Genomic DNA, 21,098 nt, shown 5'->3' with positions numbered 1-21,098 from the left:
TTATACCAATTTTTTGTACTGCATCGAATCTGGAGTAACCATTATTTCATTATCCTTTACAATTGAGCACTGGAAATGATATTAAACAAACCTTCAGTCTTAATGAACGAGGCATGGCTACACCAATGTTCTGTACAATTGCAACAAAAGAAATCCTTATTATTTCCCTCCCTTTTGCAATGAAGTTCAATGAGCAATTTACCTTAACTACTTGCTGCACCTGCTTACATACGTGGATTAGTCAGAACATACAAACTTTTAGATAGTTAAACAATATGGAAAAAAGCCTTGATTGTTATTGACTAATGACATCCATTTCAAACAGATAAAAGTAAATATTGGTTGTGTTCACACCGTCTCAGCCCAAAATGTTAAGATGTGTCCATTCACCCCCCCCCCACCACCCCACAGATGTTAGCTGATCCATTGAGATCCTCCACCATCTTACAAGTCAAGATACAAGCGTTCACTCGTCTTTAGGCATACTATAGTTTGCTTTCCTTTGTATTATAATTATTGGTTTCTTGAGGTCATTCAAACATTGTTACATTGAGGTTCACCATATTTAGTTTGGCACATTTCTCCAAGGATGCATTGCTTTCAAAATCTCAAACAACTGTAGAATAATAATGGGAACAGCTTCCAATTCACATTTTTTTTTTAATAAGGTGGCTGATGTCAGATTGTCCAATCTTCCATTATGACCATCATTCCCAAGACAAGCAAAAGCAGGCTGGCCATTAACAATAAGTAATTCAACTTTAGCACCTACTACCAATTACAAGTGTTTCACTTCCTATTTTGGTTAAAAGCTGAGAAGGGACTTGGCTCTGGCCAAGGTGCTGAAAAACAATGGTTCCCACTAATCACTTTCTGGTTAAAAAAGCAAGCTTTATAATTAAAAACAGAAAAATACTAATGCTTAAAATTTGAAATTGAAACAATATTAGATATGCTCAGCAAGTCAAATAGGACTTGAGGAAGAGTAAAATAGAATTCTCTTTTAGCAATAGATTCTGTCAAAAATTTATTGTAGAAAAATGCTACTTATTTCAGCTACCTGATCTGCTGAGTATTCACGTATTTTACTTTTAATTTCAGGATGATCTGCCCCTTGCATCTACTGATCCATAGCAATGTTGCCTGTTGTATGAGGAATAAGCTTCAAGCCATGGGCTTCATGGTTGTTGCAGTCCGGGTGAGGAGGTGACGCTGGCGGTGTTGTAACGTGCTGTTCACTCTCTGTTGGGGTGGCCTCTGTCAGTGCTGCCCTCCAGTGTTGGAGAGATGGAATTACAGATTAGACTGCTGGGAACCATCAATTTGCAGGACTTATCATCCGAGGTTTTGGACTAAAAATGTGTTTTCTTGTACTGACTTTTTCTCCTCTCTCATTTTGAATGTACATTTTTACACCTTGGCCCCAGAGGAATACTCATTCAACTACACCTATTTGAATGATAATTAAGCTCAATTTGTTTGGTGTTGGCACATTCCTGCTAACCCATCCCAACATCCTCCCTCCCGCACCTCCAAAAAAAAATGTACAGTTTCCTCTTGAAATCTAGGATAGTTTCTCCACCATTAGTGATGTTCAATTGCTCCTATTGCCTCTTATTAGCAAGATGACAGCATGGACAGGACAGCCAGAGTACAAGGTAGAGTGATCAGCGGAACAGCATAAATGAATCTACTACATATGGACACAAACAAGTATAGAAACTGATTACAAAATGGTTACCAAGAAAACCTCTTCAGCTTTGAGTCTCACCTCCAGCATGATCCTGAAGTTGATATTTTCTCTTGGGATTAGTTACAAGTGTAGCTCTGTTCTCAAAGGTATCGGTCAGTTGTACTCCAGCTTTGTGTGAAGATGTGAAGAGGAAGAATGGGGAGAGGTAGGAGAACTTTATTATGGAGTCAAAAGCAGGCTCAGCAAATTAAACTGTCTAGTCCCCCTCCACCCAAGTTGCTACCTGCAGTCCCTTAATATCTTCATAGATGGGTACCTGAGAGCTGGCAAGCCATTTCTGTCATTAAGCGTCTCTATTCAAAACTTTGCCTATTTCCCTTCATAAATCTATCGACTATGAAGGGAAAAAACAGTGAACGATCATCTCCTGCTCAATTCCCCCAGTATTTGGTGTGTTGCTTACGATTAAGCATCTGTAGAATGTCCTGTATCAGACCATTTCTATACTGTACAAGGACTACTTCATTTTGCAACAGCTGAGGGCCTTTGATCCTCTGAATCCCATGCAAATGGAGAAATTACCAGAAGAGCATTTTTGTGAGGTTAACTGCCACTCATCTTTCTAGAGGAGAGAGCCACCAAACTCGCACCAAGTAGGCACATCTGAAACTGTATTCAGAAAATCCTCAAAGCACCAAGTACCAGAAATGGCAATTTAACAAGTGCACACTGGAAATAATCAGAAGGCACGTGTTAATACAAAGGCAGAAGGCAATCCTCACTTTGAAACAGATGGAACTATTTATTTAGCCCGACAAATTGATACAGGGGAAGCAGGCTACTAATCACGTTAAAAGGGTAAAAACAAATTAGATCCTTCAAGTCTTAATGCACTATTATTTCAGAATCCCAGCCTACACATCCTGTTGTTGCTAAACGGAGTTTTCAATAACCTGACTCATGGATCTGCTGCTGCTTTGAAAATATTTTTGATTTCAAAGGAACTGCTCTGCTGTACACAGATAAGTATTGCAAATTCAAATCACCTCCTTTCTTTGGCTGACCTATACTGGGGAAGTGATGTGATGCCCTGCAGATAATTTCATCGCTCAATAAAATTGTTACAACACATCCTCAGTGCATTCTGCACTAGACTAGTATACAGCATGCAACTGGGTACAAATACAGCCAGAATTATAAGTCAATTATGTATTAGTATGGAGAGGCACCAGTCAAGATACTTGCCTACAAGTGTTCTCCCTTTCCAATGATATAACAGACTGCAAACATTAAAATGAAGATGCACACTCCAAGATTTAGCACAATAGGTGGCACCACAATCTCCTAGCAATTAGGCAGCAAACAAAATAAGTCCACTACAGCAGGCCCTACCATCAAATATCATGGAGGTAAATACCTTTGCTTTCAGAATATCAAAATTCTCCACTTTTTCAAGCCCCAGGGAATAACCTTCCACTTGCTTTATGCTCATAAAGGACCACACACTGTACTGCATGTTAACAAATATACAATATTGTCAATCAACTTTCTCTCTTTCCTTCCACCTCCATTTTTGACAACCCTTTGTGCTTAAAATCTGTTTGACAATATCCTCAAGTGCCCTGTTCAGGTCATTCATAGAAAATCTATGGAATGGAAAACAGAGAGCAAATTAACCCAGTGATCAACACTAAATGAATGATTTATAACATTAAACACATGTGAATCATTGAGCTGGCTTCAAGTCAAACAATTGGCTCCCAGAAAGAATAAAAACACAACTCCTCCATACAAGCTTCATTTCCTGTTTAAACCGGGCAGCTCTTTACCAATGTCAGAATTATAGAATTAAGCGGGAAACAAGTCAGAAATTTCTTTTTCCATAGATACTGCCTGGCCTGCTGAGTTCCTCCAGCATTTTGTGTGCATTGCTTGGACTTCCAGCATCTGCAGATTTTCTCATCACTAATTTCTAGTTGGAGGTTAATAACAGTGCAAGCTTCTGTCATTCTGTAAAGTTTTAAGTAAGCCAACAACTGTGCAATTCATAATTTTTGCATAGGTTAGTCTTATGAATGCCAATGACAGAACTGTCAATTTCTTAGATTACTCTCAAAAGTTGCCATTTTCTCTATTTTATCTTTTAATTACTTGTTAAAAACAAAATGCATGCTGGAATTTAGGATAAATGCATATTATACCCAATTAGGATTCTACAAACTTAAAGCTAGATTTTACACATTGTTGCCAATTTATTAAGTTGTGTCCCAGTCCAATTAGCTCTTAACTTTAGTGTTAATTATATGTTGAGGAATAATCAATATGGTAGACACCAAAATTTACACTTAATTAACAATTAATGTAACCCCATGTAAATTTTACTAGTTCTTGTTATCCTGTATCCCAGCAAATTTATATCTTCGTAACAAGAATCATCTCTTTTCTTTAAGAAATATTCTTCTAAGGGCAGACCAAAGATTTATGCCTCACCTGTCTTTTTTTACACTCCCCCTCCCATTTCTAAACACTCAAGATCAATCATCCACTCCACAACAACCCTGTCAAGAGCCATCAAATATTATTCTTTTTAAATTAATGGAATATTAGTCAAAAAAGTCAGTTTTCTTCAAGGCCTTTCGGCAGGCTCTAAAAAATAAAAAAATATTTCTGGGGTAACATGCCGAGAAGTAAAACCATCGTGGCTCAGCTGTCTTTCAGGCATTCTTCCATTTTATTGAAATGGGAGGATGGAGGGGAACTTTACTGGATCTTTGACAAGTTCATCGATATGCAAAACAAAAATGAGGCAAACCTTCAAATTTGATCTGCTTTTGGTGCAACTGCAGCTTCCTGAAATTACTGGCGAGAAGAAACAAAGACACAAGAGGATTCCATTTCGTCATTTTCCCTCAAGATCACGGAGATCTGATCCCAGTACTCAGTAATTTCTCCATTGCTTCTGGCCTCAAAGCTTTTATTCTGACTCTGAACACAAAGCACCTGGTTTCCCAGAAATTATTTATATAAACAATGTTATTTTAACCTTAATATCAGCTACCAGGAACCATAAAAGCAGTGTGAAGCCCTCCGCCTGTTTGAAGCAACTGAGAACAATCTGAAAATTATCTAATGTAATCTGGCTATTCCACAAAATGGTTGCTACATTAACAACATTACAGACGATACTCTAGCCAAATAGGATTGGTCAGTTGCCTTGTTAGTTAAGTTATCACGTTGCTGTTAGTCACAGTCCCAGAGGACTGTAAGATTGCAAATGTCACGCCACTATTTAGGAAGGGAGGAAGGCAAAAGGAAGGAAATTGTAGGCCAGTTAGCCTAACCTTAGTGGTTTGGGAAAGTGTTGAAGTCTATTATTAAGGATGAGGTTTCAAGGAGACTAATGATAAAATAAGTCAAAGTCAGCATGGTTTCTGTAAAGGGAAATCTTGCCTGACAAATCTGTTAGAGTTCAAGGAAGTATATAGCAGGGTGGACAAAGTGGAAGTCACTTAATGGATTTTCAAGCATTTGACAAGGTGCCACACGAGGCTGCTCGAGATAAAATGCTGTGGCATTACAGGAAAGATACTGGCATGGATAGAGGAATAGCTGATAGGTGGGAAGCAGCAAGTGGGAATAAAAGGGGCCTTTTCTGGTTGGCTGCCAGTGACTAGCTGTATTCCTCGGGGGTCAATATTGTGACTGCTGTTTTCCACATTGTCTGTCAATAATTTAGATAATGGAATTGATGGCAAAGTTTGAAGATGATACTAAGATAGGTGGAGATGTAGGTAATACTGAGGAAGCAATGTGATTACAGCAGGACTTAGACAAGTTGGAAGAATGGGCAAAAGTGGCAGATAGAAGTGTTTGGAAATGTATGATAATGCATTTTGGTAAAAGGAACAATAGTGCAGACTATTATCCAAATGGGGAGAAGGTTCAAGTAGAGATACAGAGGGACTTAGTAGTCCTTGTACAAGACTCCCAGAAGGTTAATTCACAGATTTGAGTCTGTGGTAAAGACAAATACAATGTTGGTATACATTTCAAGGGGAACAATATAAAAGCAAGGAGATGATGCCAAGTCTTTCCAAGACACTAATCTGGCTGCACTTGGGTATTGTCAATAGTTTGGGCCCCACATCTCAGAAAGGGTGTGGTCTTATTGGAGTCCAGAGGAGGTTCGTGAGGTTGATTCTGGGAATGAAGGGGTTAACATACAAGGAATGTTCATCAGCTCTGGGCATGTACTTACCGGAATTTAGAAGAGTGTGTGTGTGGGGGTAGGGGGGAATCTCATTAAAACCTACTGAATGCTGAAAGGATTAGATAGAGTGGGTGTGGAGAGGATGTTTCGTATGGTGGAGGTATCCAGAACTAGAGGGCACAGCCTCAAAATTGAGGGGCAACAGAGACAAGGAGGAATTTTTTTTTAAATTCAGGGAGTAGTGAACTCTGCCAGACTGCAGAGGAGGCCAAGTCCATGCATATATTTAAGGTGGAAGTTGATGGCTTCCTGATTGGTCAGGGCATCAAAGAATATGGCAAGCAGGCAGATGAATGGGGTTGAGTGGGATCCAGTATCAGCCATGATGGAATGGCAGAGCAGACAACGGGCTGAATGGCCTAATTCTGCTCTTATGGTCTTATTTTTCTTCATCTACAGAATTTATGCAGTAATATTCCATTTTTACAAATTACCCAATGTTTATTGGGCTAACTTGATATAGTTTGTTTCTTCTGCACTTTAAATTATGCTTTGCAACTTTATTTAGTAGACAGCAAGTTTAATTAAGACTCATGAGAACCATAAGACAATTCAGATAGCTAATGTGGTACCGCCAATAAGTTCTGCTGTTCAGCGAATCAGTTGGCAAGGCAATACCCAAACATTAGGAGAAACACTACTTTTTCTCATTTCTACTCCAAAACTTGGGAAAACATACAATAGCTGCTGCTCTTCCCCACCCACCCGGATTCCTGCCTCTACCTCTCAAAACATTGTTCTATGATTGCTTTGCAGGGAGGGGACAAAGAATAGTACAGCACAATGATCCCTTCCATCAATGTTGTGCCAACCAATGCAAATTCACTCCACAATCAACCTAGCCTCTGAACCCCACCCCCCTACATTTCTTGCATTCCATGTGCCTATCCAAGAGTCTTTTAAATGTTTGTATCATAACAGGCTCTACCACCAGCCCCGGCATTGTACCAGGCACCCCACTCAACCAAACCTTGCCTCTGACATCTCAATTTTCCTATCAAATGAAATGGATATCCTCTGGCATTAGCCATTGCCATCCTGTGAGAAAAAGTAACTAGTTCTGCAATACCTAGACCTCTCATCTTGCACACCCCTATCAAGTTGCCTCTCATCTTTGTTGCTCCAGAGAGAAAAGCCCTAGCTCTCTCAACCTTTCCTCACAATAGATGCTCTTTAATCCAATCAGCATCCTGGTAAACATCCTCTGCATCCCCTCTAAAGCTCTTACATCCTTCCTAATGAGGCAAGGAGAACTGAATACAATAATCCAAGTTTGGCTTAAGTTTTATGGAGCTGAAACATCACCTCACAGCTCTGGAACTCAATTGGCTGACTGACAAAAGCCAGCACACCATACATCTTAACCATCCAATGCATATAGTTCCAAGGGTCATTGTTCCTCTACACGAAGAAACCTGCCATTAACCTTGCACTCAGTCACGTTCAACCTTCCAAAATGAATCACTTCACACTTTTCCAGATTTAACTGCATCCATCATTTTTAGCCCAGCTCTGCAACTTGTCTGTATCCCGTTATAAATAACCTACAAGATTCATGGCTCCACCAACCTTTATTTCATCTGCAAGCTTACTAACCCACTCCATCACTTCCTCAAAGTCTTTTATAAAGATTACAAACAGCAGCATATCAACTGACCCCTGTGGAAGGCCACTAGTCACTGATCTCCAGGCAGAATACTCCCCCATCTACTACCACTCTATGGGCAAGCCAATTCAGAACCCAATCAGCTAAGTTTCCATGGATCCCATGCCTCCTAACTTGTGTTAAAAGTGATTTTCAAAGTATAAAAGTTAATTGAAAATGATTCAAGCTCTTTATCATTCAGTGACCGGTGCCAGGAGACTCTGGACATATGCAAATTACTTTGTCTACACTCCATCTTTCCTATAGAAATGTATCTTGACAAGATAACAGAATGCTCGACCTTAATTAATAATACTTAAATTTCTTGTTTTGTTGCTAAAAATTGCTGGGTTCTTTTAGTTCAAATCAAACTCCAAGGATTTAAAGCAGTCACTTACTAGTTTTAAAATGTTTTTGGCAAGCAAAGTATATACAGGTAGAGGTTGAAGAGCAAAGGGCTGTCTAACAAAAATCACTGGAAGAACTCAGCAGATTAGGCAGCACCTATGGAGGGAAATAGACAAAGTTTTAGGTCAAGAGCCTTTAACTGCACTGGAAAGAGGAGATACTCAGTTTGAAAAGGTGGAGGGAAAGGTTAGAGCAAGTGTGATGGATGGATCCTGGCAAGAGGGATGATAAGCAGGCCAGGTAAAAATTATGTCATGTTTGAGGTGATAGGAAGATGAAGGCACAGGAGAATATATTAGAGCACGGAATAAAGGTAGAAAGGGAAACTGACCCAGGCCCTGACACTTACTTGGCATCAACTGCCTCCTTCACCATGGACAAGCAGTCTCTGTATAGTTCTGTATTTACCACTGCAAAAAACAGGCAGGCTTCAAGGCTCTTTCTGGATAAGCAGCACCACCACTCTCGTGTCTGGGAACTTACACTACCCTTAGCTTCTCATTTAGCTCCTCCCACTTTCTCAAATCCAAGGATAGAGCCCAGGTACTGTTATGTCTGTCCTTTCATTGGTTATGTGGAACAATCCTACCCCGACACCACTCTTCACCCCTTTCTCTGCTACAGTGACCACTCTCACCACCATCCAGGGTCTCAACTCATCCAGGTGAGAGAAAGTCCTTCACATGCAAATCCAGTATTTTGTTGTACTTGGTGCTCCTGATGTTACCTCCACTACATCAACGATGCCAGATGCAGATTAAGGAATAATTTCCTACTGTAAACTAGCCATTTCGATTCCACTTCCCATTCCAACACTAATGTGTCTGTCCATGGCCTCCTCTATTGCCAGGCTATGGCTAACTTAGAACACACACTTCATTTCACCTGGGCAGTCTTCAACGTGGCAGCAGGATTACTGAATTCTCAAACTTCCGGTAAATGCTCTCCACTCTGTCCCTTTCTCACCTCCCCCTTCACTATTCCCCTACTTGATCCAACTGGCCCCCATCTTAACTTTTCCCTTCCCATGCCATCTGCCCATTACCCACATACTACTGAATTAACCCCATCATCCCCATTTACTCTATGCTCTACCATCCACGATCAAATTCCATCAGCCTTTTGTCACTTCCACCCATCTCTTCTCAGCTTGATGTCATTCCCACCCTCCTGTGGGAATCACCCTCCTCACTAGAATCTACCAATCATCTACTAGTTCTTGCTCCACCCCATCCCTGCACCGTTTTATACCGATCATCTCCACTTTTCCCAGTCTGATGAAGGTTCTTGATCAGAAACATTAACTATCCATTTTCCTTCATTGATGCTGTATGACCCACTGGGCTCCTCTAGTGGCGCTTTTTTTTATTGTGTTATTCCAGATGCCAGCATTTGCAGTCTCATCTTCTCAAGGGCTGACAAAAATGCTCTAGACAAGGGTTTCCCCAACCCATTTTATGCCATACAGCCTACCAATAATGAAGGGGTTCGTGGACCCCAGCTGGAGAACCCCTGCTCCAGATGGTTAATGCTGACCAACTGTAATCACACACGAAGGCTGCAAGACTGTTAATCAGCAAAAGACTACTTGGGAGTAATGTGGAGAGTGACCTTTAATCAACTTTACCATCAGTCACACCAGGGTTAACTGGCACCACCCTGCCCACCGCAACTAAGATGCAGATTTCACTCAACTGTGTGATTAGCAACAATCTATGGTCTACTGCACACTCAGCTAATAGAATGTCATTTATTAACTAATAGAATATTATTTAAGATTATGGACCTGAAACATTGTCTTCAAGATACAGCCAAACCTGTTGATTATTTCCCTTTTATCAAGTGTTTCGTTAAAAAGGCAACCCAAATGCATTAAGTCATGAATAGCAAGGAAGGGTTACACAGAGATTTGTTTCTTTCACACAAACATAACCTGTGTCCAATCATTGCAGAATGCTGCAATTTGTAATAGATATCAAGACATGGTTCTTTAAGGTTATTATAGCTGGGGTGGCAGTGGGGACAAGATCCCATTACCCATTAAATGCTCCCAGTGGTGTGCATCTCAAATAGCCTCACAACCAAGTCCAGCTCCTGGACTTCATGGGTGGCTTAGCGACAAAGCTCAGTAGAACAATTTTGACTGACAGGAGAAGGGGCAAAGGTGGGTTACTGCCTTAAAACCAGTCGCTTTGGGAAGATGGGGTACATCAGCTGTATTTGGCAGCTCATCTAGAAGGCAAGCTGACCTCAATCTTAAACTGCCTTGTGACTGTATCCACTCACAGGGATAGCTTTTGGAATAAACAGGAAAAATCCAGAACTGGAATCCTGTAGGCAGCCCCATGTTGAGTTCAATGCTGACTGACAGCTCCTGCAAAGCGAATGCCACCAAGCTGTATTGGTCTCTCCACTCCTTTGGATTCATCAGCTGTGCGGAGAGGGAGCCTGCTACATGGGCAACAGCTCGCTTTCCATACTGTACTGCTCTGGCTTGCGTACGAGCTTGCATAACATGTAGATTGCTGGGAGGCAACATCCATGATCGGCCTCAACTAGAGGGCCCCTCTACATTAAAACACGAACCAATAAAAAACTTAAAATCCTTGTGTCAACATTTATGGCTTGCTGATAAAAGACCTGCTTTGGAGAATGGTGTGACTTTAAAAAGCCAACGACAAAGAGCAGAGCTCAGTAAAGTTGATTAGATGCTTCTGACAGAGATTCACAGCCTTTCAAAGTTCATTTGTCAGATTCAAATAGATAGTATTTTTGATGCAGAATCACCAATATTCTAAAGAGGTTATAACTTTGCCACTTCCTTGAGCACCCATAACTCCAAGATGAACTATTTATATACAAACTTGAACAGCTTGAACGTATACAAGCTCACATCTACAGTGATGAAATGCTTTGAGAGGTTGGTCATGACTAGACTGAACTCCTGCCTCAGCAAGGACCTGGAGCCGGACCCATTGCAATTTGCCTATCGCCACAATAGGGCAACAGCAGATGCAATCTCAACAGCTTCTCACACAGCCTTAGACCACCTGGACAACACAAATACCCATGTCAGGATGCTGTTCATCAACCATAGCTCAGCATTTAATACCATCATTCCCACAATCATGATTGAGAAGTTACCTCCCTCTGCAATTGGATCCTCAACTTCCTAACCAGAAGACCACAATCTACATGGATTGGCGATAATATCTTCTCCTCGCTGATGATCAGCACTGGTGCAACCTCAGGGGTGTGTTTAGCCCACTGCTTTACATGCTCTATACCCATGTCTGTGGCTAGGCATTACTCAAATACCACCTATAAATTTGCTGACAATACACATTGTTGATAGAATCTCAGGTGGTGACGAGAGAGCATATAGGACTGAGATACGCCAACTAGTGGAGTGGTGCCGCAGCAACAATTTGGCACTCAATGTCAGCAAGACGAAAGCCGATTGTGGACTTCAGGAAGGGCAAGACGAAGGAACACACCAATTCTCAGAGGGATCGGAAGTGGTGGGAAGGCACAGTTTCAAGTTCCCATGTCAAGATCGGAGGACCTAACCTGGTCCCAACATATCGATGCAGCTATAATGGCAGTAAGGCAGCGACTATACTTCAATAGTTTGAGATTTGGTATGTCAACAAAACACTCAAAAACTTCTATAGATGTACTGTAGAGAGCATTCTGACAGGCTGCATCACTGTCTGGTATGGGGGGGGGGGGAGGAGGGTGCTACTGCACGGGACTGAAAGAAGCTGCAGAGGGTTGTAAATTTAGCCTACAAAGTACCCTGGTCATCTTCAAGGAAGAGTGTCTCAGAAAGGCAGCATCCATCATCAAGGAACACACATCAAAGTTGCTGGTGAACGCAGCAGGCCAGGCAGCATCTGTAGGAAGAGGTGCAGTCGATGTTTCAGGCCGAGACCCTTCGTCAGGACTAACTGAAGGAAGAGTGAATAAGGGATTTGAAAGTTGGAGGGGGAGGGGGAGATCCAAAATGATAGGAGAAGACAGAAGGGGGAGGGATAGAGCCAAGAGCTGGACAGGTGAAGGCAAAAGGGGATACGAGAGGATCATGGGACAGGAGGTCCGGGAAGAAAGACGGGGGGGGGGGTGACCCAGAGGATGGGCAAGAGGTATATTCAGAGGGACAGAGGGAGAAAAAGGAGAATGAGAGAAAGAATGTGTGCATAAAAATAAGTAACAGATGGGGTACGAGGGGGAGGTGGGACCTTAGCGGAAGTTAGAGAAGTCGATGTTCATGCCATCAGGTTGGAGGTTACCCAGACAGAATATAAGGTGTTGTTCCTCCAACCTGAGTGTGGCTTCATCTTTACAGTAGAGGCCGTGGATAGACATGTCAGAATGGGAATGGGATGTGGAATTAAAATGTGTGGCCACTGGGAGATCCTGCTTTCTCTGGCAGACAGAGCGTAGGTGTTCAGCAAAGCGGTCTCCCAGTCTGCGTCGGGTCTCGCCAATATATAAAAGGCCACATCGGGAGCACCAGACGCAGTATATCACCCCAGTCGACTCACAGGTGAAGTGTTGCCTCACCTGGAAGGACTGTTTGGGGCCCTGAATGGTGGCACATCTTTCCCTCCCCCCTCTCTCTGCAGCAACTCCCTTGTCCATTTGTCCCCCCCATCCCTCCCCACTGATCTCCCTCCTGGCACTTATCCGTGTAAGCGGAACAAGTGCTACACATGCCCTTACACTTCCTCCCTCACCACCATTCAGGGCCCCAGACAGTCCTTCCAGGTGAGGCGACACTTCACCTGTGACACACATCAAAGTTGCTGGTGAACGCAGCAGGCCAGGCAGCATCTATAGGAAGAGGCGCAGTCGACGTTTCAGGCCGAGACCCTTCGTCAGGACTTCACCTGTGAGTCGGCTGGAGTGATATACTGCGTCCGGTGCTCCCGATGTGGCCTATATATTGGCGAGACCCAACGCAGACTGGGAGATTGTTTTGCTGAACACCTACGCTCTGTCCGCCAGAGAAAGCAGGATCTCCCAGTGGCCACACATTTTAATTCCACATCCCATTCCCATTCTGACATGTCTCTCCACGGCCTCCTCTACTGTAAAGATGAAGCCACACTCAGGTTGGAGGAACAACACCTCATATTCCGTCTGGGTAGCCTCCAACCTGATAGCATGAACATCGACTTCTCTAACTTCCACTAAGGTCCCACCTCCCCCTCGTACCCCATCTGTTACTTATTTTTATGCACACATTCTTTCTCTCACTCTCCTTTTTCTCCCTCTGAATATACCTCTTGCCCATCCTCTGGGTCCCCCGCCCCCCGTCTTTCTTCCCGGACCTCCTGTCCCATGATCCTCTCGTATCCCCTTTTGCCCAACACCTGTCCAGTTCTTGGCTCTATCTTTCCCCCTCCTGTCTTCTCCTATCATTTTGGATCTCCCCCTCCCCCTCCAACTTTCAAATCCCTTACTCACTCTTCCTTCAGTTAGTCCTGACGAAGCGTCTCGGCCTGAAACGTCGACTGCACCTCTTCCTACAGATGCTGCCTGGCCTGCTGCATTCACCAGCAACTTTGATGTGTGTTGCTTGAATTTCCAGCATCTGCAGAATTCCTGTTGTTTGCGTTATATCCATCATCAAGGATCCCAGCAAACAGGGCATGCCCTTTTCCTCACTATTACCATCAGGTAGGAGGTACAGAAGCTTGAAGGCACACACTCAGTAATTCAGGAACAGCTTCTTCCCCTTTGGCATACAATTCCCAAATGGACATTGAACCCATAAACACTACCTCACTTTTTAAATATACATTATTTCTATTTCTGCACAATGTTTAATCCATTCAATGTATACTGTAATGTTTTTACTTATTTATTATTTTTCCTTCTATATTATATATTGCACTGAACTGCTGCTACATTAACAAATTTCACGACACACACCTGTATCAATAAACCTGATTCTGAACAATGAATATCCCCCAGTTGAGACCATATGTGATTAGCTTTTAAAAACAGTACCTTTACTTGAGGAACTGAAGCAGTTACAGTAGAACTTGCATCATCTGCTCAATGACACCCACCAGTTTCCATTGGACCATTTGACTCTCAAAGCCCTGGCCCAACATGAAGCAAACAATGTGTTTCAGAGGCAAGGGAAGAATAATTACCCTGGATACCATGGAGTCATGAGATCAAGTGTGGCAAGGCACTGTGTCAAAAAGGACAAGGCAGGCAATGCACACCTGTTGGAGCAAACCATTCACCAAGGCTGTTGTGGTTTTGAAGGTCAATCAATTTTCCTAGACCTACTCTTCCACTGCTTCATTAATGTGCCTACACTGTGCGGCTTACTCTTAGTGGGCTATCAAACAGCTTTAGGACAATTCCCTGATTGTTGGGTGTGGGCAATAAATGCTTCAATGCCAACATTGTTAATTAAATACAATTTTCTACAGCGTCAGTTTTTACTTCAATCCAGAATCAGAACTAAGATTTTAATATTGTTGCCACCCCAGCTGTGATCTGTGAATTCAGTCTCAGATATCTAGGTACAAAATAAAATACATCTGTTTGCTCTGTTCATTCCCTTTATGATGACACTTAACAAAATAAGCTCCATATTTCTTGCTGAAATAACAGCTTCAGGAGTTTAACTGACACATTCCTGAGTGATATTTTAAAAGTATTCAATCAGCACTAGAGACATTGATTTTTGACGCAGTTACAACAATTTTAAGGTAGGCTGGGTTCCTGCAATGGATCAGTCTACCCACATTTCCAAGATGTACATAACAGGCAATATGCAACTTAGAAATGTGGAAAATGTTCCAGTTTATTGCCAACTGACTGTCCATTAAATACAACCAAATGAAACAACGTTCGTCGGGACCATGATGCACCCACACAACATCACAAACAGTAACCCAAAATATTATACTAAAAGTTAAAACAGATTATACAATAAACAAGTTAAGAAAAACTGCTAAGAATCTGGCTTCCCATCTGGATTCTGTATTCACCCCCAATCTAGCTAGTTTGTGTTGAACCACGGCCCCCTAGCCATATCACTATCTGATTTGTAACTTCTCACTGAAAATCCCCAGTCAATGGATGTCCATAAGGTAGTAACCAATTAATCTGGTCAAATTCCCCATTTTACTCCTAGTGAAAAATAATGGCCTAATCATCATTTTCTTCATTGAAGATGCAATCCAGACTTTCCATTACTTTTCCTGTTAATCTGACACAAGGACCTCCAACCCACCGATGTGAGGGAGCACAAAACACAATGTTGCAGTCCAATCATATCATTGACCAATTTCCTCTCTGGTATTCTCTAAGCTTAAAGTCTTCAAGTCATCTCTCATGGAAGCAGTTCAAAAAAAAATACAAAGGGTGTTTAGACCAACCAAAATAAAACCCAATTCATATACAATAGAAGTTAAAATTCATGGTCTTTAGGTAGAGAAATTAAAATGAACCCATCCTCATTATGACATTCCTGATCAGAAACTGAGCACAGAAGCCTAATAAAGAATTTTTCTTGGTTTGGTAGGACTTCTGGTATTGTAAGCTTTTAAACTTTAAAAACTCGAACACAGCTATGTAGCAATTAGCATGATGCTTTACGGCACGAGCGATCATGGTTCATTCCCACCTTTGTCTGTGAAGTGGTTATACATTACCTCCCATGTCCGCATGGGTTTCTTCTGGGTGCACTGGTTTTCTCCCAGATTCCAAAGACATGCAGGTTAAGGTTAACAAGTTCCAGACACGCCATGGTGATGCCCAAAGCATGGCATTACTTGCAGGCTGCCCACCAACCATCACCCCCGCCCCCCAAGCAGACAGTCAGACTGTTGCTGTTGACACAAATTGCATTTCACTGAACACTTCAAATGTTTCAATTTACATGTGGCAAATAAAACTAATCCTTAATTTTGGTCTCTAGCAAGAAATCACTCACAACACAAACTTCCCAAGAAGCTGGGGTTATAAAGGTCAGGTGGTCTGTAAGGAGCAGAGCAATTATATTGAGCCAACTGCTGCAGGAGATTAGTGCACAAAATGAACTTTCACTCTGAAGCCTTCAGTCAGCACTGGAGACAAACCCCAAATTCTCCCTTCAGGAGAAATCTGCAGAACTCAGATCTGTAGCAGCATTACAAATGCAGACATTTAGAATGATTCATTGGTTACTTCAAGAGACAAGCTGTCTGATGTTCTGAGAAAATACAGCTGTAGGGGTTGTTACAAGGTGATAGTTTGAGCTAACTCGTGAAAAGGAGATCTAATTTTATTTATTTTTTCCCAGGACATGTGCATCACTGGCAAGAATATTATTTAAATCAGTTGTCCTTCACTACCCTCAAAGTGGTAGTAGTGCTAAATGCACAGGTGTAGCAGTAGGACACATTTACCTGCAGTCAGTGGGCTGGAAGCTCTGGGATTAGAACCGGCAATAAAGGAAATCTATCTACTGTTCCAAGTCAGAAAAGGGCTCGACTTGGAGGGGAACAGACACCTTTGTGTACCATTTTACATAGAACAAATTAAAGCCACAGTGCCAATGGAAGAAAAAGTTTTCAGCTGATTATGGGCCCTGGATGAGCACCACTCATACATAATTTCTGACTTGCATCATGAACATAGTTGAATGAGGAATCAGGATACAAGTAGCACACAGATGTCCCCAGCATCTAATCTACGCATGCAGCCTGGTTTCTGGTTAATGAAACATGCCCCCCCCAACCCCCAGGATTAAGGTCATGACTTGGCAGCTAGACAGTGGCAACTATATAAAAAGAAAATTAACTTTCTGTATGGTCTTTGTTAAAATGCTGTCTAGAGTTTGCTGTAGGCTCTTTCTAACAAGGAGTTTGAATGGAATTGAGCTTTGTGTGATCACTGAATATTGTTAATGATCAATTTTGCATTAAAGCTCGTAGATAAAGCTGAAGATGGCTTGACCTTGAACTCTTGAAGAGACAGTCTTCATATTGGGATATTGACCTCCTTTGTGTGAGTAATGCCCATTGACTTTTACCAGGGTACCTTGATGCCACATTTGCACAAACGTTGCCTTGATGTCAAGAGGAGCCATTTTTAACTGCTGAAATTCAGCTCCAGTCCCCATTTAAGTTGTGGCCGCAGGTCAGACATCATCCAGGCTTAGTTCCAACTTCATGGCAAGCTTAGAACTGTGCCCTGGCAAAACCTTGAGCATGTTATTGGTGAACAGCATTAAAAGTACTGCCAGAGCCACTTCCATCATTCTGGTTACCTTTAAAATCAGAATTACAGGTCTTTTGAAACCACCTCTTTCCATTAGATGGGAATGGAGTACCCAAGCCTGCTCTTTCACAAAAACCTTTGAGACATGTCAACAGACCTGCCTCTCCAGAAACTACATTTGAACACAAACCTAACATGCCCACTCCGCAAGAGAGTCCTTGAGTAAAACAATCTTGACAAACACCATGTACCCAAATCTACAGGGCTCCATTCTGGAGAGAACAAGGCAGGCCATGGCCAGGTGATCAACTAGTGAAGAAGTTGTACACAAAAGTTTCACTCCAGTGGGACTGTGGAAAAATTATCAAAGCAAAAGGCACAAGATAACACTCTGCCCCCAACACAAGTTGCAGAACACCTTAAAGCTTCCAGTTGGGCAGGACATTTGGACAGCTGAATTGATATAACATGTTTGATAGCAGTTTCTGCTCTGCAAATCACAATGACGATGATAGGGCCATACAAGTAAGATTGCATTTGTCTAGCAAGTGAATATTGGCTTGGAAAACACCTTTTTGGTTTTACCGTCACCGTGGCTCATGCACTTACCTGTGAAGATCTCGGGGTAGCCGCTCTCGGGTAAGGAAGGCCTCTTAGCCGGTCGAAGAGATGAAATTTCGGGAGGTCCTGAGCGGTGTAGCGAGTCCACAGACCCCGTTTTCTTGACACGGACTGCAGTCGGTCGCCTCAGCTCCTCGGTCCAGTCAGCCGAGCGGCTCAGGATCTTCCTCTCGCTGGGGCACTTCTCCGCTCTCATCCGGTCTCTGCTCCACTTGTGCTCTACCCCCCGGCGCCGCCTCTGGCACCGGGGGCTCTGCGAGGGCGAAGCCAAGGGGGAGTGGCTGGGGGAGCTCAGCTGCCTGGTCGTCGTTCGGATAAAGATGGCACTGACGGGGGTATGAGCCCTGACAGCGGCAGACGGTCCCGGCGGCTTGTGAGAGCGGGAATTGCCGGTGGAAAAGACCGGTTTGTCCTCGCTAACGCGGCGGGCGCTAGCCTCAACGGCGGACTCCGAGGCATCACTCGGCACCTCGGAATCGGAGCCCGCCAGTCCATTGGGCACACTGTGGTCGCCAGCATCCTGGTTGAGAGTCAACTCAGCTTTAGCTCGCGGTAGAACCTCTGCAGGAGCAGCTGGCGGCTCGGGAAGAGATTCAAACCCATTCTGCGTTATTGACAGGTCGCCCACTGGACCACCGTTAGCATCAACACGAATCTCCTGCGTCCCCTCCTCCAGATTAGGAAGCAGACTCTCTTCAACAGGGGCTTTGATATGTTCTGCATTCTCCTTGGCTAGCTGGGCCCTGGAGGCAGGCTCACCCTGCTGATGTTGGTTGGACTGTACAGCAAGGCTACCCGGTGCCCCGTTTACCCCCGCCTGCGGCGCGGTTTGCGAAAGCTTTGCCTCGGCTTCCTTGCCCAGCCACTGCAGCTGGATGGCGTGCTGAATGTCGGAGAGCAGGTCCTCCTGCTCGGCGGCCGAGTGGAAGCTGTAGATGTCGGTGTCCGATTCCGAGCTGAGCCGCTGGCCGGTGGGCGGCTCGGGAGCAGCGGGCAGACTGTCGTTGGTGATGTCGAGCGGCTCGGCTTCGGTATCGGTCAGCCCTCCCTCGTCCGCTGAAATACTAATATCTGGGGTCTTTGTAACGGAGTGAACGCTGTCCAGCTCTTCAATGTGCAGGGCCCGGCTCTCTGATATATCATCCTTGGACCCATTCTTACCCCGGGACTGCTGCTTTCTCTTCCTGATGGAGAAAACCGAGCGGGCGGACTCGGATTTCTTCTTCCTATGGCTCTCGTTTCCCTTACCGTGCTTTGCATGCGCCTTCTTGCCTCCCGACCCTTTCTTTGTACCGTCAGCATCCTTGAGCCGGGAGTCGTCCGGACATTCCTGGCCGTCTCCTACCGTCTTTTTCAGCTTCCCGTCCTGGTTGCCCATGTTGCCAAAGAGCCAAAAGCCCCTGCCCCTCAAGCCATGATCCTTGTGGATGAAACGGGTTGGTGCTGGGCCGTTAACCGAGCCAGCACCTGCCGGGCGTACAGGAGAGGCGCTCGCTCGCTCGTTGCCGCCGCTTTTCCCATCTGCTGTTGCAGTCTTTTTGCATAATGTGGTCTCCTCCTGTGGGACATGCTCAGTGCAGATCCTGCATGATCTCGCATCCAGCGAGCCGGCGGCTTTCTCCACGCAAGGCAAGAAGCACTTCTCGGTGATGCTGTCCGCCAGCCTCTCAACTGTGTGAATGGCTTTCATGGTGGGGTCGGCGTTTTCTTTGAAGAGGGAAAAATCCATCGAGTGAGGTCAAAGGCACGGGGAGGGTCCCAGACTTCCAGCTGGAGCTTTGAAACACTTCAATTGTTCTCCTGAAAGAAAGGGAGGGGGATGAGAGAGAGAGGGAGAGAGAAAGAAAAAAGGATTAATTGCACATTAGTTTAAAATAGAAAAAATGTAATGCATCTGTAGTTTCTGTTCCCATAGAAACAAATTGCAGCCCATAAGGATACACGATTCTCCAGAGAGATCAAAAACAGACTGCCGAGACACCCCCCACGCACACAAAATAAAACAAATCAATGGATCAGAAGCATCCCCACAAACGGATTGGTGTTCATCATTTTCTTCACTCATTGCTAACGTTGCTCTAATGTTTCATCCTTGACGGTACAATTTGCAACTAGTGTTTGCGAGACTTCTCAGTTGCAATTAACCGCACAGAAAGACACCCACTTGGTTCTCGTGCAGAGTTATGCCAAGACGCAGCAGGAAGTCAGTCAGTACATTAAAAAGCTTTCAGGTCAAAAATCCATTAATGGTGTAACGTAAACAGTTGCGTTAAACCAGCTATCGATATAGATCTCCGTGTAGAAACAGTGATATGTAACTAGGGGAGCGTCTAAAAACGATAGTTATTGAGCAGAGAGAAGTTTAAAAACAATTCCACCATGGACTGCGTCCCCGTTTGCCTCCCGATTCAATTCTGACTCGGAGAAGATAACATGTCATTACAGATTAAAACCATTTAAAACAGTGTTCCATCGTCCAGTGCAAGAATAAATTCAACACATCCAAACACTATAAAATGGCTATAAAAATACAACGGAAGGTCTTGGGAGACTGGAATGAAGCAGATTTATATACAGAAACTAGGAAGAAATTGAAATTAAGTGTTTCATTCTTCACGTTACTTCTGAAATATTGAATCATTTATCTCCAGCTCACTTTTAAAATGGTTTCTGTGTATGAGTCTTGAAAATGGACTTCAAATTTGATGGGAGGGGAGGGAAGCAGGGAAGAGAAATTCCTGAGAATGGAAGAGAAGGATTATAATTTACACAGGGTTTGGGAATATTGAGGCATTCAGTGAAACTTTGACACAGGGCTTTTTCCGTCCACTTTCCAAACTCACTGCTTTCATCCACTCAAATAAGTCCCAAATGTTCTCCTAGTTCAAAAAGGTTATTTCCCACATCATAATTGCCCTGCAACAGTGGAAATTGTGAGGTGGTGTTTTCACTATTCCAGAAATAGTGGTGGTGGGAGAACTCAGTAACATGCTTGACTACACTGTTTATAGCTGGAGCTAGTTTCACTCAAGGATGGCACTTCAGAGGAACTATCAGAATACAGCTTGCATCCAAACGAGCAAAATTGAGCCACAGCCAGGGTCTTGAGAAAATGGATTCAAATTTAAATTTAAAATGTCAGATTTCTTCATGCAGGTATCTTTAAAACAGATCAAATACATATTGAAGCCATGGCTCAACTATTTTATTTATAGATATAAAAGTGG

The 21,098-nt window shown here is 43.4% G+C and overlaps 1 protein-coding gene across 1 annotated transcript in view; it reads right to left on the bottom strand.

The window, feature by feature from the left end:
- LOC134350419 (formin-2-like) overlaps positions 1-19,994 on the bottom strand; it is a 475,718-nt gene extending 455,724 nt beyond the window's left edge. The window contains exons 1-2 of the mRNA XM_063055594.1: positions 19,903-19,994; positions 17,860-19,671 (exon numbers count right to left, since the gene is read on the bottom strand). Coding sequence (XP_062911664.1) covers positions 17,860-19,600 — 1,741 coding nt within the window. The 5' untranslated portion in view covers positions 19,601-19,671; positions 19,903-19,994. The remainder of the gene's footprint in view (positions 1-17,859; positions 19,672-19,902) is intronic.
- Between the last annotated feature and the right edge of the window lie 1,104 nt (positions 19,995-21,098).

This window comes from Mobula hypostoma, chromosome 8 (assembly GCF_963921235.1).
Source record: "Mobula hypostoma chromosome 8, sMobHyp1.1, whole genome shotgun sequence".
Classification (NCBI taxonomy): Eukaryota; Metazoa; Chordata; class Chondrichthyes; order Myliobatiformes; family Myliobatidae; genus Mobula; species Mobula hypostoma.
Note: the sequence above shows the minus strand (reverse complement) of the source record. Positions and strands in the feature narration are given on the sequence as shown.